The sequence below is a fragment of the Suricata suricatta genome, chromosome 12 (assembly GCF_006229205.1).
Source record: "Suricata suricatta isolate VVHF042 chromosome 12, meerkat_22Aug2017_6uvM2_HiC, whole genome shotgun sequence".
Classification (NCBI taxonomy): domain Eukaryota; kingdom Metazoa; phylum Chordata; class Mammalia; order Carnivora; family Herpestidae; genus Suricata; species Suricata suricatta.
The window spans coordinates 871403-882451 of NC_043711.1; the positions used below are offsets into that span (position 1 = coordinate 871403).

General features: G+C 62.9%; 2 protein-coding genes, 1 long non-coding RNA gene and 1 pseudogene across 3 annotated transcripts in view; 2 read left to right on the forward strand and 2 right to left on the reverse strand.

The window, feature by feature from the left end:
• Nucleotides 1-406: 406 nt before the first annotated feature.
• LOC115273035 (cytochrome b-c1 complex subunit 10) lies at nucleotides 407-2551 on the reverse strand. The gene is made up of 3 exons (XM_029915920.1): nucleotides 2440-2551; nucleotides 1061-1205; nucleotides 407-602 (listed from the first exon to the last, which is right to left on the reverse strand). The coding sequence occupies exons 1-2, from the start codon at nucleotides 2487-2489 to the stop codon at nucleotides 1085-1087; spliced, it is 171 nt and encodes a 56-aa protein (XP_029771780.1). The 5' UTR covers nucleotides 2490-2551; the 3' UTR covers nucleotides 407-602; nucleotides 1061-1084.
• Nucleotides 1191-4348, forward strand: LOC115273036. Its single transcript, XR_003900624.1, has 2 exons — nucleotides 1191-2852; nucleotides 3368-4348. It is a non-coding gene; the product is annotated as an uncharacterized LOC115273036 (long non-coding RNA).
• A 153-nt stretch (nucleotides 4349-4501) lies between these two features.
• Nucleotides 4502-5599, forward strand: LOC115273343 (annotated as a pseudogene).
• A 2967-nt stretch (nucleotides 5600-8566) lies between these two features.
• The window catches only part of TCF3 (transcription factor 3), a 26137-nt gene continuing 23654 nt past the window's right edge, over nucleotides 8567-11049 (reverse strand). Inside the window, exons 17-18 of the mRNA XM_029916733.1 lie at nucleotides 9335-9561; nucleotides 8567-9202 (exon numbers count right to left, since the gene is read on the reverse strand). Of these exons, the coding sequence (XP_029772593.1) occupies nucleotides 9060-9202; nucleotides 9335-9561 (370 nt within the window). The 3' untranslated portion in view covers nucleotides 8567-9059. The remainder of the gene's footprint in view (nucleotides 9203-9334; nucleotides 9562-11049) is intronic.

Below are 11049 nucleotides of genomic sequence, written 5' to 3' on the forward strand. Positions count from 1 at the left end.
CCCCCCCCCCCCCCCCCCCCCCCCCCCCCCCCCCCCCCCCCCCCCCCCCCCCCCCCCCCCCCCCCCCCCCCCCCCCCCCCCCCCCCGCCCAGCCTTCCGACACCTTGACCGCATCCTGAGTGCTCTGGAGCCAGGGCCACGTGGCCAACTCACCCCTCACCCGCAGAAACCGAGAGGTAACAGATGCTTGCTGTTTTACAGCAGGGTGTGGGGAAGTGGCTTAAGGTAGTGGTTGGTACCCTGTACATCGATTACCCATGAATCGTTTTAAGTTATCAATTTCTGAAGCCATCGAAAAACTCCTAGACTTGCAAAACGTGGGGCCTGAAAGGACCCCAGGGTCGCTCATGCCACCAGGGCTGCAGTGAGGTTACCAAGTCGCCAGCATGACCACGTCCAGGCAGGGCGGGTTTCAGAGCACTGTTTAATGCCGTGTGCATTCAAACGTGATAGCCATTCCTGGAAACACGGGTCCTAAGTCGCGCTGTGGGCTTCCCGAGGTCCCAGGCACAGCACACGAGGACAGGACGGGACGGACGGGACGCAGTGCACCGGGAGACACCTGGAGGGAGCAGGACGGGGGGCGCTCCCGGCTCCTGGGGCTGTAAGAAAGGAGACACGGCGTGGTGAGGAGCCGGCCAGCTGTAGGGTGGGGACGTAGGACGCGCTCCAGGCTTCGGCGTGGACAGCAAACCGGTGCGCCGGCAGGCCCCTTGGTGACACCTGACAGGCCAACGGAGGGGTCCAGGCAGCAGCGGGTCAGCGCGCACCTTTCCTGTTTGTGAGGCGCAGCGTCCCTCCATCACACCCAGGGCTGGGCAGATAGGGGCGGCGGGCGCCGTCAGCCTCCAGGAGGGGGCACCCGGGGCACTGCCCACCCCCAGGCAGCTTGTGTTAACAGGCAGGAGGTGTGTGGAGGGCCTGCCCCAGAACTCCCCCCTCAGGCAGGATTCTCTAGGGCCAAGGGTGCCGGTGAACTCAGAGCTGCCCCCCTCCCTCTGGGGGCACAGGGAAGCATGGGCATCAGAGGGCTCACCTGCGACCACCTGCCAAAACTTACCCCAGGGATCTGAGGAGGGTCTGGTCAATCGTCCTTCTTAAACTTGCCGTTGATATAGGGTACCCAGTCCAGAATCAGCCGCCAGTCGGTGGCCCACACCAGCCCTACCGTGCCCACGGCGCCCCACATGCCTGCTGTGGGGATCCTGCCAGAGGACAGCAGGGGTCAGGAATCCCCCCTCCCATGCCCCAGCCCCTGCGGGGTATGGACACTGCCCTCTGCCCTCTGACGGCTCCACGGGATGGGAACAAAGCAGAAGACCTTTAGGGGACTTCACTCCCATCTGCTTTCACACTGGGCTTTTATGGGGAATTTGCTTCAAAAAATTAAAACCCCAAGCTCATAACCGCCCCAACAGCTAATATCTGCGTGCAGGCGCCAACAATGAGGCGTACAGTTGACCCCTGACAGCCACAGGACTGAGGGGAGTATCGGGGTCTTGGTCTTACAGATGGGGAGCAGACAGCCCAGGAAGGGTGGTGAACCCCCCCCCCCCCAAAGGACACACGGCCACATGGTGCAGATCCAGGGCACTGGGCTGAGTCTAGCTCTGACTCGCCATGGCCACCGGGTCCTGGGATTGGTGAGCGTCCACAGCGGCTCCCACAGCCCCCCGGAGCGTGGGCAGGACCGTGTCCAGTCTGTAACGAACGAGGGTCGCCGGGGTGACCTTATGAGCGCAAGCTTCTCGCACAGGCTCTCGGGCTTCCTCCCATTCTCCTCGGGGGAGCCGGCGGCCACCTAGCTGCCTACAGAGGAGCCCACAGGGCAGCGATCCGAAGGCGCCCCGCCAGCAAGCGCGCACTCGAGCTCGGGAGACCCCCGGGGAGACTCTCTGGCTGAGACCGCGGCCTGCTGAGCCTGTGTGGTGGCCCCAGGCCAGGTGTGCCCGCATCCTGGACCCGCAGAGCCTGGGACGGGATACATGCTGATGTTTTAAGCTGCCCGCCGTACGGAGCCAGCAGCGAAGCAGCCACGGGAATCTATTCCACGTCCGTCATCACCTGGCCGGGTCGTGGTCAGCCGCGTGCCTGGGACCGCGGAGGGTGAGCGCTGGAAGGTCCTTCCGCCTCCACAGAGGTTCGACCACCGCCCCCCACCTGGAGCCTCGGCGGACTCACGGGCCCAGAGGAAACCCTTCCTGCCACCGCCCACGGCCGCGAGGCTTAGTGGTGTCACAGGAGCCTTCCCTCTAGGCAGAGTGTGCGTCGCCCGCCCGTCTCCCTGGGGTGCCCGAGCCGCGCGGGCGGGACAGAGACCCGGCGGCCGTGCGCGCCGAGGCGGAGTGAGGAGCCCGCCGCTCCGCGCCCGTCCCAGGTGGGACCCGGCTCCAGAAGGGGTCCCGGTTGGCGACGGCGGGGCCCGGGGCACATGCTCACCAGTTTCTGGCCAGCTCGCGGTAGCGCGGGCCCAGAAACCTGCTTAGCATCTCGCCGCTGTCCGCAGTTCAGGGTGACCCCGGCTGCCTCCCGGCCGTCCTGCGCAAGCGCGGTCGCCGCAGGGCGCAGGCGCACAGGGAGGCCCCGCCCCGGGCCTGCGCCGGGAGCCAGCGGTGGCTGCGCGCGCGGACCCGGAAAACATTTGCAGCCACTTCCGGGGGGAGTCGGAAGTGGTTGCAGACACGGCAGAGAGTGGGCAAGGCGGGGCCGGGGGCAGAATTCTGTGTCTGCGCGGGCGGTCCGAGTCGCGCCCAGCGACGCAGCCTCTGGTAACGTTTGGCTGGTGATCCTGTGTCTTTGCTGCCTGCCAGAACTTCATTCGCAATTAAGGAGACGGGCCCTGCGGGGAAGAGGTCTTGCCCGGGTCGCACGGAGGGGGGCCGGGGGGGGGGGCCGCTGGACGCAACCCGTGGAGCGGTGGGCGGGACGTAGGCCACAAAGCCGTGCCTCCGCGGCTTCAGCGCGCGCACCGGAGCTGCCTGTCCCTCGGGTAGCTTCTCGAACGTCGACCTCGTCCTGGCGGCGGAAGGTGGCCTGGCTCCTGGAGCCGCAAGCAGCCGTTCTGTTCGCGGACGGCCCGCCAGGACCCCTGGGTCCCCCGGGCCCGCACGGGCTCGCCCGCCCAGTCACTGCCTCTGCGGCCCCGGCACCGAATGCAGGAGGTTAAGGACCGGAGCCCCGCCTTGCCCCGCTCCGGGAGCCCGCTCCCCAGTTTCCTGCAAGACGGCAGTTCCCAGGGAGCTGCAGGTCCTGACCTGGCCCTGGCCGCGGGCTGCGTGGGAGTCCCGGCAGTGACGTGTAGGGACCACGGCCGGGGCTCGGCGGTGCTCATAGTTCCTGGATTGGACATTGTTTTTCGTCTTTACAGTTGCTCTGGGGTCTTGAGCTTGGGATCGCAGGGGATCTGTCTGTAGGTGGGAACTCAAACCGGAGGTAGAGGCCGTCATGAAGATTGTTGGGAGAGACAGAGTAACACTGCCTGCAAGTGAGTAGAGATGGGCCCGAGGCCAGAGGGCTGCAGCCTGGGACCCAGCAGTTCCTGACGCCTCGCCTCATCCCTCCTTTTGCTGAATGTACTTCAGCTCATAAGGCAGCATATTCTTCTTTCAAGTGATAAAAACCAAAAACCAGTTTAAGAGAAAAGAAGGAAGTTTTATGGCATTTTGGATAGCTTCAGGCACGGTTAGATCCAGGGTCTAGCAATACCATTACGAATCTCTTTTTCTCCATGTCTCAGCTCTTCTTTCCTCCGCCGTCCCTGCTCTCTGGCGAGCGCTCTCTGAGCAGTGGCGCGGGACACTCTGGGTGAACATTCCAGCAGGCCTCGAAGGAAGACGGCTCCCTTCCCCGGGAATTGCAGGACACGGTCTGAGGCTTGCTCTCCTTGGCCTGCTGTGGAAGTGGAGCGGAGGCAGACAATCCTCAGAGGACAAGGGCTGAGACTGGGGGAGGGGAGGATCCCCAAAAGGGAGCAGGCAGGATTCCGATAGCCGGAGAGATGGTGGATAAGCAGAACGCGCCCCCGTCCTCACATCCTGCCGGTCCTCGCCCGGGCCTCCGGAACGCCCTGTCACAGTCCTTGGGGGAAACGGAACTCCTAGTTTGTATTGCTGTGACGTTCATACTTTTCATCATTTTAAAGTGAATGGTTTCAGTGGCATTCAGTGCGTTCACAAAGTTGTGCAACCATCACCTCTGGTTGCAGGAAAATTTTGTCACCTCCAGAAGACGCTCCATCCCGTCCCCATCAGCTGTCACCCCCACCCCCTCTCCCAGCCCCCACGAGTCCCCTTCCTGCCCGTGGACGAGCCTGTCCTGGACGTTTCACATAAACTTGAGTTCCACCCTGTGTGGCCTCTCTCGTGTCTGGTTCCCTCCGTGAGTGTCGGGTGTTTGAGGTCCGTCCGCGGGGCGGCGGGTGTGGGTGTCTCGCTCCTGCTCAGTGGACACGGTTAACTGTGGGCGTGCGCGTGCGCAGTAGATGCACCTTCGTGACATACGCATGCGCAGTGAACGCACTGTGTCCCGCCTCCCCGTGGAGTCTTTCATTTAAAATCTTTACAGTGACTTCCGGTTAACGACCGCCGCCACCGTCCCTGCCGGCCTTCCTCCGGTAAGCGCCTGTGCCGGACGTCGGTATTTCAGTGTTTTCCCAGCTCGGGGGTTGTTCGTGTCACCGCCCCCTTTGCCTTGGATCCTGTTCAAGAAATTTGACGAGAAAGAAAATGTGTCGAACTGCATCTGGCTGAAAAGCTGAGTTATTAAGGACATTAAGAACCAGCTGATAAAGGGGAGCCTGGGCGGCTCAGTCAGTTAAGCGTTCGGCTTCAGCTCAGGTCATGATCTCACGTTCGTGAGTTCGAGCCCCGCGTCGGGCTCTGTGCTGACAGCTCGGAGCCCGGAGCCTGCTTCCGATTCTGTGTTTCCTCCTCTCTCTGCCCCTCCCCTGCTCACTCTCTGTCTGTCTCTGAAAATAAAATAAAGACACACACACACACACACACACACACACACACACAAAACCCCAGCTCGTAGAGCAGTTCCCAGGTATAGAACCGTGGCTTAATCAGAACTTGCCTAAGAAGGATCGGTCAGAATAGTGCGCAGCCACGAGCACACAGAGACCCTCACTGTGAACGGGGAGTTCCTGTTCTTTAGACAAAGAGAAGGCCCTTTTTATCCGCCCCGGAGGCTGCTGCCCAGACCCCCGAGCACCCGCCGCACCGGCAGGTCGATGAAGGAAACATCAAGTTTGGGCTCAGCGGAGCCGACATCAGGTGTCCAGGCCCAGCTGTCCGGAGCCAAGCTGTGCCGGCCGCGGTCGGCACGGTTGTGGCCGTGTGGCCGAGCGGAAGCCGCAGCGCCGCGGCCGGGTCGTGGCGATGTCCGCGGAGGCCGAGAAGGTCAGCCTCGGCATCGAGGACAGCCGTCACCTCGACGACGGGCTGTGGCACGACGAGCTGATGGGCCGCGCGGGCCTGTGCCGCTCGTGTGTCTCTCCGTGTGGGACGGAGGGAAGTGGGCCCTGCGCGCCGCTGCTGCCCGAGCTCCGCAGGCGGCGTGACGCCGGCAGACGCAACAGCTAAACAGAAGTAAAGACTTGGACGAGAAAAAAAATCTTTACAGCTTATTGATGGAGGCTCGACATCCAGAACTGCGCGTTCTGAGAGGCTGCAGGTGCCCCGCCCCCCCGCCCCCCTCCCCTCCAGCTGCCGTTTCTATCCGGCACCTTCTCCTCGGTGCCTGGCTTCTCCGCGCGGCAGGGTTACTTCCTAGTCCTGCTCGCTGTCGGTCACCAGTGCGTTCCTTCTACCCGAGTCCTGTTCCACCGCGGGTGGACCGGTGTTCTGAGTGGGTTCACCCGCTCACCTGGCCAGGGGCATTCGGGTTGTTCCCAGGTTGGGGCAGTCACAGATGTGGCCGATGAACGGTCACGTCCCGGCCTGTGTGGACATTTGGGGCTCCCAGGGGAGGCCTGACGGAGAACGTGACCTTATCGCCGGGGCACGAGCCAGACCTTCCTGAAGCAGCCACACCTGTTGATGCTTCTGCCAGCGACGTGTGCGTTCTGGCTGGATTTGGGTATTTTGCCGCTTTAAAGCGCACACCTACGATGCTTGCCGTGGTCATACTGGGTGCTGCGAGAGGACAGGACTTCCGTGGCGGGGTCGCAGGGCTGCCGCCCTCTGCCTCTTCCACCCCTGGGGCCTCCAGGCACCCCTGGCTCCTGGCGTCTCTTATGAGGATGCTTGTCGTTGATCGGAGGCCCCTCCTGCCCCCAGAATGCATCCCACGACCCTTCATTACACCTGCAAAAGCCCTTTCTCCAGACAAGGCCCCACCGCAGGCTCCGGGGTCTGACGTGGGCATCACAGAGCCGCCGTCGTCACACGTGGCACAGGGTGGTCTCCGAGGACAGCAGCGGGAGGGGCTGTCTTAGTCTGGCACGGGCTTGTCCTGTACACAGAGCTGCTCCTGGGAGAGCGAGGTGCTGCTTCACCGAAGACTTCAGCACCTTCGTGATCTGTTTGTGATGTGGATTTTTGAGAGACAGAGATAAAGACACAGAGCACGAGCAGGGAGGGTCAGAGAGAGAGAGGGAGACACAGAACCCAAAGCAGGCTCCCCACTCCGAACCCACGGACCGTGGGATCATGACCTGAGCAGAAGTGGAATGCTTAACTGACTGAGCCACCCAGGTGCCCCTTTTATGACCTATTTTTTTAAATTGTTTTTTTAATGTTTTATTTAATACAGCGAGAGACAGAGCATGAGAGGGGGAGGGGCAGAGAGAGAAGGAGACACAGAACCGGAAGCAGGCTCCAGGCTCTGAGCTAGCTGTCAGCACAGAGCCTGACGCGGGGCTCGAACCCACGAATGTGAGATCTGTCCTGAGCCGAAGCCGCAGGTTTAACCGACTGAGCCACCCAGGCGCCCCTATGACCTATTTTTAAACACCTTTTTTGTACAATTCATACACCATCCAACTTACATAATGCCATAGTCCAGTGGCTTTGGTGGATTACATTGTTTTAACGGGACGCCTGGGTGGCTCAGTCGGTTAAGCCTCCGACTTTGGCTCTAGTCATGACCTCACAGTTCGTGGGTTTGAGCCCCGGGTCAGGCTCTGTGCTGACAGCTCAGAGCCTGGAGCTGCTTCAGGTTCTGTGTCTTCCTCTCTCTGCCCCCCACCCTTGCTCATGCTCTGTCTCTCTCTGTCTCTCGACAATAAATAAACATTAAAAAAAAATCTTAACAGGCAGTATCTCAGGGGTGGCTTTGGCCCCATGAGCTGGCCCCATGCCCAGACCCCCAGGAGCCCTAGGCTTCCTGCCTAACAGGAGCTTTGGTTCTAGAATGAGGCATCATCCTTAGCACCACTCCTGGCCCCTGTGGCTTTCCTTAGAAAGGGAATTTGGACGCAGCTCGTGCGGAGATAAGCCACTAGAAGACGGAATGGTGTGGCCACCAGCAAAGGGCCGCCCGAGTCCCCAGCAGCTGGACGAGGTAGAGGACAGATAGCCCTGTGACACTGTGTCCTGGGAATTCAGCTTCCAGATCTGGTTCGGGCCATGTGTGTGTCTGTCTCACGGCTGCCCCCAGAGGTTCACACACCCAGGGCCGAGGCCCTGACCTCACCTGGGTCTCCCCTCCCCAGAGGCTGCTGACAGGTAATACGAAGTCCAGTCGTGGGGGGCCTTGGCCCCGCCCATAAAACCAGCAGCCGAGTAGGAGGGGAACTGAGGCAGTTCACCGACTGACATATGAGACCCACACAGGCCAGGGGAGTCGGCAAGGGAGGTCCCTAGCGAGCCCCTAGCGAGCCTACGACCCCCCACTGACCCAGCCCAGCTGGGAGGCAGTCCTCCGTGTCCTGCCGGAGGGTCAGGGCCTGTATGGGGCGGGGCTGCAGGCGGAGCCCAGCAGGCCTGACCCCAGCCTGCAGCCCACACGAGGGGCCAGTGGTCCTGCAGGGGCTCTGGGGACGGGCTTTCCGAGCCCGGGGCAGTCCTGGGCAGGCTGGGAGTTGGTCCGCTGGATGACACGAGACCAGAGTAGGGACTCAGGGAGACCTGGGCCTGGGACACGGCCTCCACAGGCCGAAGGGGACCAGCCTTCCGGCCTCACAGGTGAGCAGGTCTGGGCCAGTCCCTGAGCGGCGCTCGGGGCTCCTGCTAGAGCTGAGAGCAGGCCGAGCTCAGTGCTACGGTCCTGGGTCAGGACGCTGGTCCCCACAGAGTCCAAACTGGGGAGGCCTGCACTGGGGGGGGGGCAGCTTGTGGGGTCCTGGGTGCCAAGGTGCTTTCAGAAGGGCCTCCTTGGCAGTTCCTAGTGGGAGGACCGCTGCTCTCTGCAGACACCCCCCCCCCCCCCGAGGCTGGGTGTCCCCCCACTTCCTGAGGCAGGGGAGAGCCCCGCCCTCCATCCGCAGCCCAGCTGTGCCCTCTTTGCACCTGGCAGCTCCTGGGGTTGGGGAGCTCAGGTTTACAGTGGTCTTTTCAATACAACTTTTAATAATCTGTTGATTGTGAAATGCAACGCTCAGTTCTAGAATCAGCAGCAGAAATAGCAAGAGACACGAGACTTTTATACAAAAAATTTGTTGCTTACAAAACATATGCAAAAAAGCTTAAAAAAAGATCAAAGGCATCATTGTTGCTAATTTTCTAATACGTTAAAAAAAAAATCTAACTAACATCCTTTAGTTTCCTTAAGACAAGGGTCAGGCGTAGGCACAGTCGCGGCTCCTCCAGAACCGCCGGGGCCTCCGCGGCCGGCGAGCGGCAGGTCTGGACTCCCCCGCGTTCTATACTTAAGGCATTTTTTTGTCTCTTCTGACAAAGAGTGTATCTTGCTTGCTTTCTGGTTTTGTTTACAAATGAAAAACAAAACAACACTGTCCTTTTGGGCCGGTTCAGACCCAGGAGGAAAGTCCCCGAGGCGTCCAGGCGGTGAGACCTCAAGGCCCAGGAGGTGCACCCCCACCCCTGCGGCGGCGCTGGCTCCATGCGGACCACCGGCGTGCTGCGGGCGTGGGGCGGTCGCTCGTCGCGGCCCGCTCACATGTGCCCTGCGGGGTTGTGGGGTTCACTCAGGCCGGGGTGGGCCGCCGAAAGCACCATCTGGGGGTCTCCGACCACTCCCGACACCTTCTCCTCTTCTCTTCGCTTCAAGCAAGCTGCTTTGGGGTTCAGGTTACGCTCTGGGGGGAGGGGAGAGCAACGTGGGAGAGGGTCCCTGGTGGGGGGGGAAGCTGGAGGAGGGGGCGCCTGGAGCCGGCGCGGGGGCGGGGCGGACGGGCCGGGGGGCGGGGACACCCGGCCCGCGAGCCTACCTCGCACCTGCTGCTCCAGGCCCAGGATGACCTGCACGGCCTGCTGCAGGATGAGCAGCTTGGTCTGCGCCTTGTCCGACTTGAGGTGCATCTGGCACATGCGCCCCAGCTCCCGGAAGGCCTCGTTAATGTCGCGCACGCGCACCCGCTCCCGCGCGTTATTGGCCATGCGCCTCTCCCGGTCCCTCAGGTCTTTCTCCTCCAGGGACAGCACCTCCTCCGTACTGCTGGGTCACAGCACCGGGGCCGCTGTTAGTTACGGGCGGGGTGTGCAGGCAGGCGGGACCCGCTGACTGTGCGCGCGCGTGCTCGAGTGTGCGTGTGTATGTGTGTGCGCGCGCCCGCACGCGCGGGCTCAAGCCCATGAGACCGTGCTCCTCTGTGGGCACAGGGCACACCCTCCTGGAGCGGAGGCCCTGGGCATATGCCTGTCTGTGGCTCTCTGCAAAGGAGACACAGTGGGACTTTTCCCAGGGGCTGCAGGTAGGGCCTGGGGCTTCCCAGCTGGGGATCTGTGGGGTGCTGGAGGGGCATCCCTGTACCCTGCTCGTTCCCTGCTCGCCAGAAGTTCCGGGGATGGTCTTCCCTGGTCAGAGCAGTCGTGTGCTGAGTTAGGGGTGCGCTAGGCATGACCTGACCTGACCAGCGCGGGCGGAAGAGGCAGAGAAGACTCTGGCTCAGCAGGTGAAGGCCTGACCACTCCCGCTCCCCGGACTCTGGCCACCTCAAGAGCTGGCTACGGCAAAGCCACAGGCCCCAATCCTGGGCTGGGAGGGCCAAGCCCTGGCTCAGGCCCTACAAACTGCGTAGCCATGCGGCTTTGCCCAGGTGACTTCACGCCGCCGCCTCGTCAGCGGGAGGGGGCACGTCACATCGCGACACTGCCCCGCGGGGTCTTGTAGACTGTGAGAGAGTCACGGTGGATGCCTGGCTGTGCTGTGCACCCAGGAGGTGGAGGAGGAGCCGGGGCGCCTGCATGTGGGCGGCTCCCTGGTGCCCTGTCCTGTCCTGCTCCTGTGGGGGGGGGGGGCGGCTGCCCCTCCCCTCGCCCACCTGCCCTTAGGCCTGAGCGGATCCTGCCAGGTGGTGGCGGCAGTGGCCCCCGGAGCCCAGGACAAGCGCGCAGACCAAACTGCCAGGCCTGAGGCCGGCGTACCCCTTGGTCTCCTTTCTTCCCTCAAGTCCCGACTGGGGGGGCTTTGGGGGGAGGAAAGACCCCAAGGTCGCAGCCCTGCCATCCGGGGCTTGGGCAGCAAGTGCGAGGTAGGGAGGGGCTGCCGTGGAAGCAGAGGGTCAGGGGTGGGGCTGGGGTGGGGGGAGCGCGAGAGGCAGAGAGCAGAGAGCGGGTGCGGGGAACACGGCGGGGCGCCCACACCACCACGGAAACACGGAAACCTCAGAGCTGAGGGGACAGCAGGCCGGGTGGGCGAGGGCCCCAGCTCCGGTCCAAGCGACAGCGCTGCAGGAAAGAAAGGGTTAACAGGCGCCCGGGAGTGGGAGGCGTTAGGGAAGCAGCTGAGACTAGGAGCCAAGTCCTGGGGCTGGGGGACATCGGGTGTGGGGAACCCCACCTGTAGTCGGGGGGTGACGGGCTGACGCAGCCCCACAGTGCGTCTGTTCAGAGTGGCAGGGACCTTTGGCCCTGGGGGGCCGCCGGCTTCCTGAGAGGGAAGGGCCGGGCTGGGCCGGGCGGGGGTCCCTGGGGTCCAGGCCTG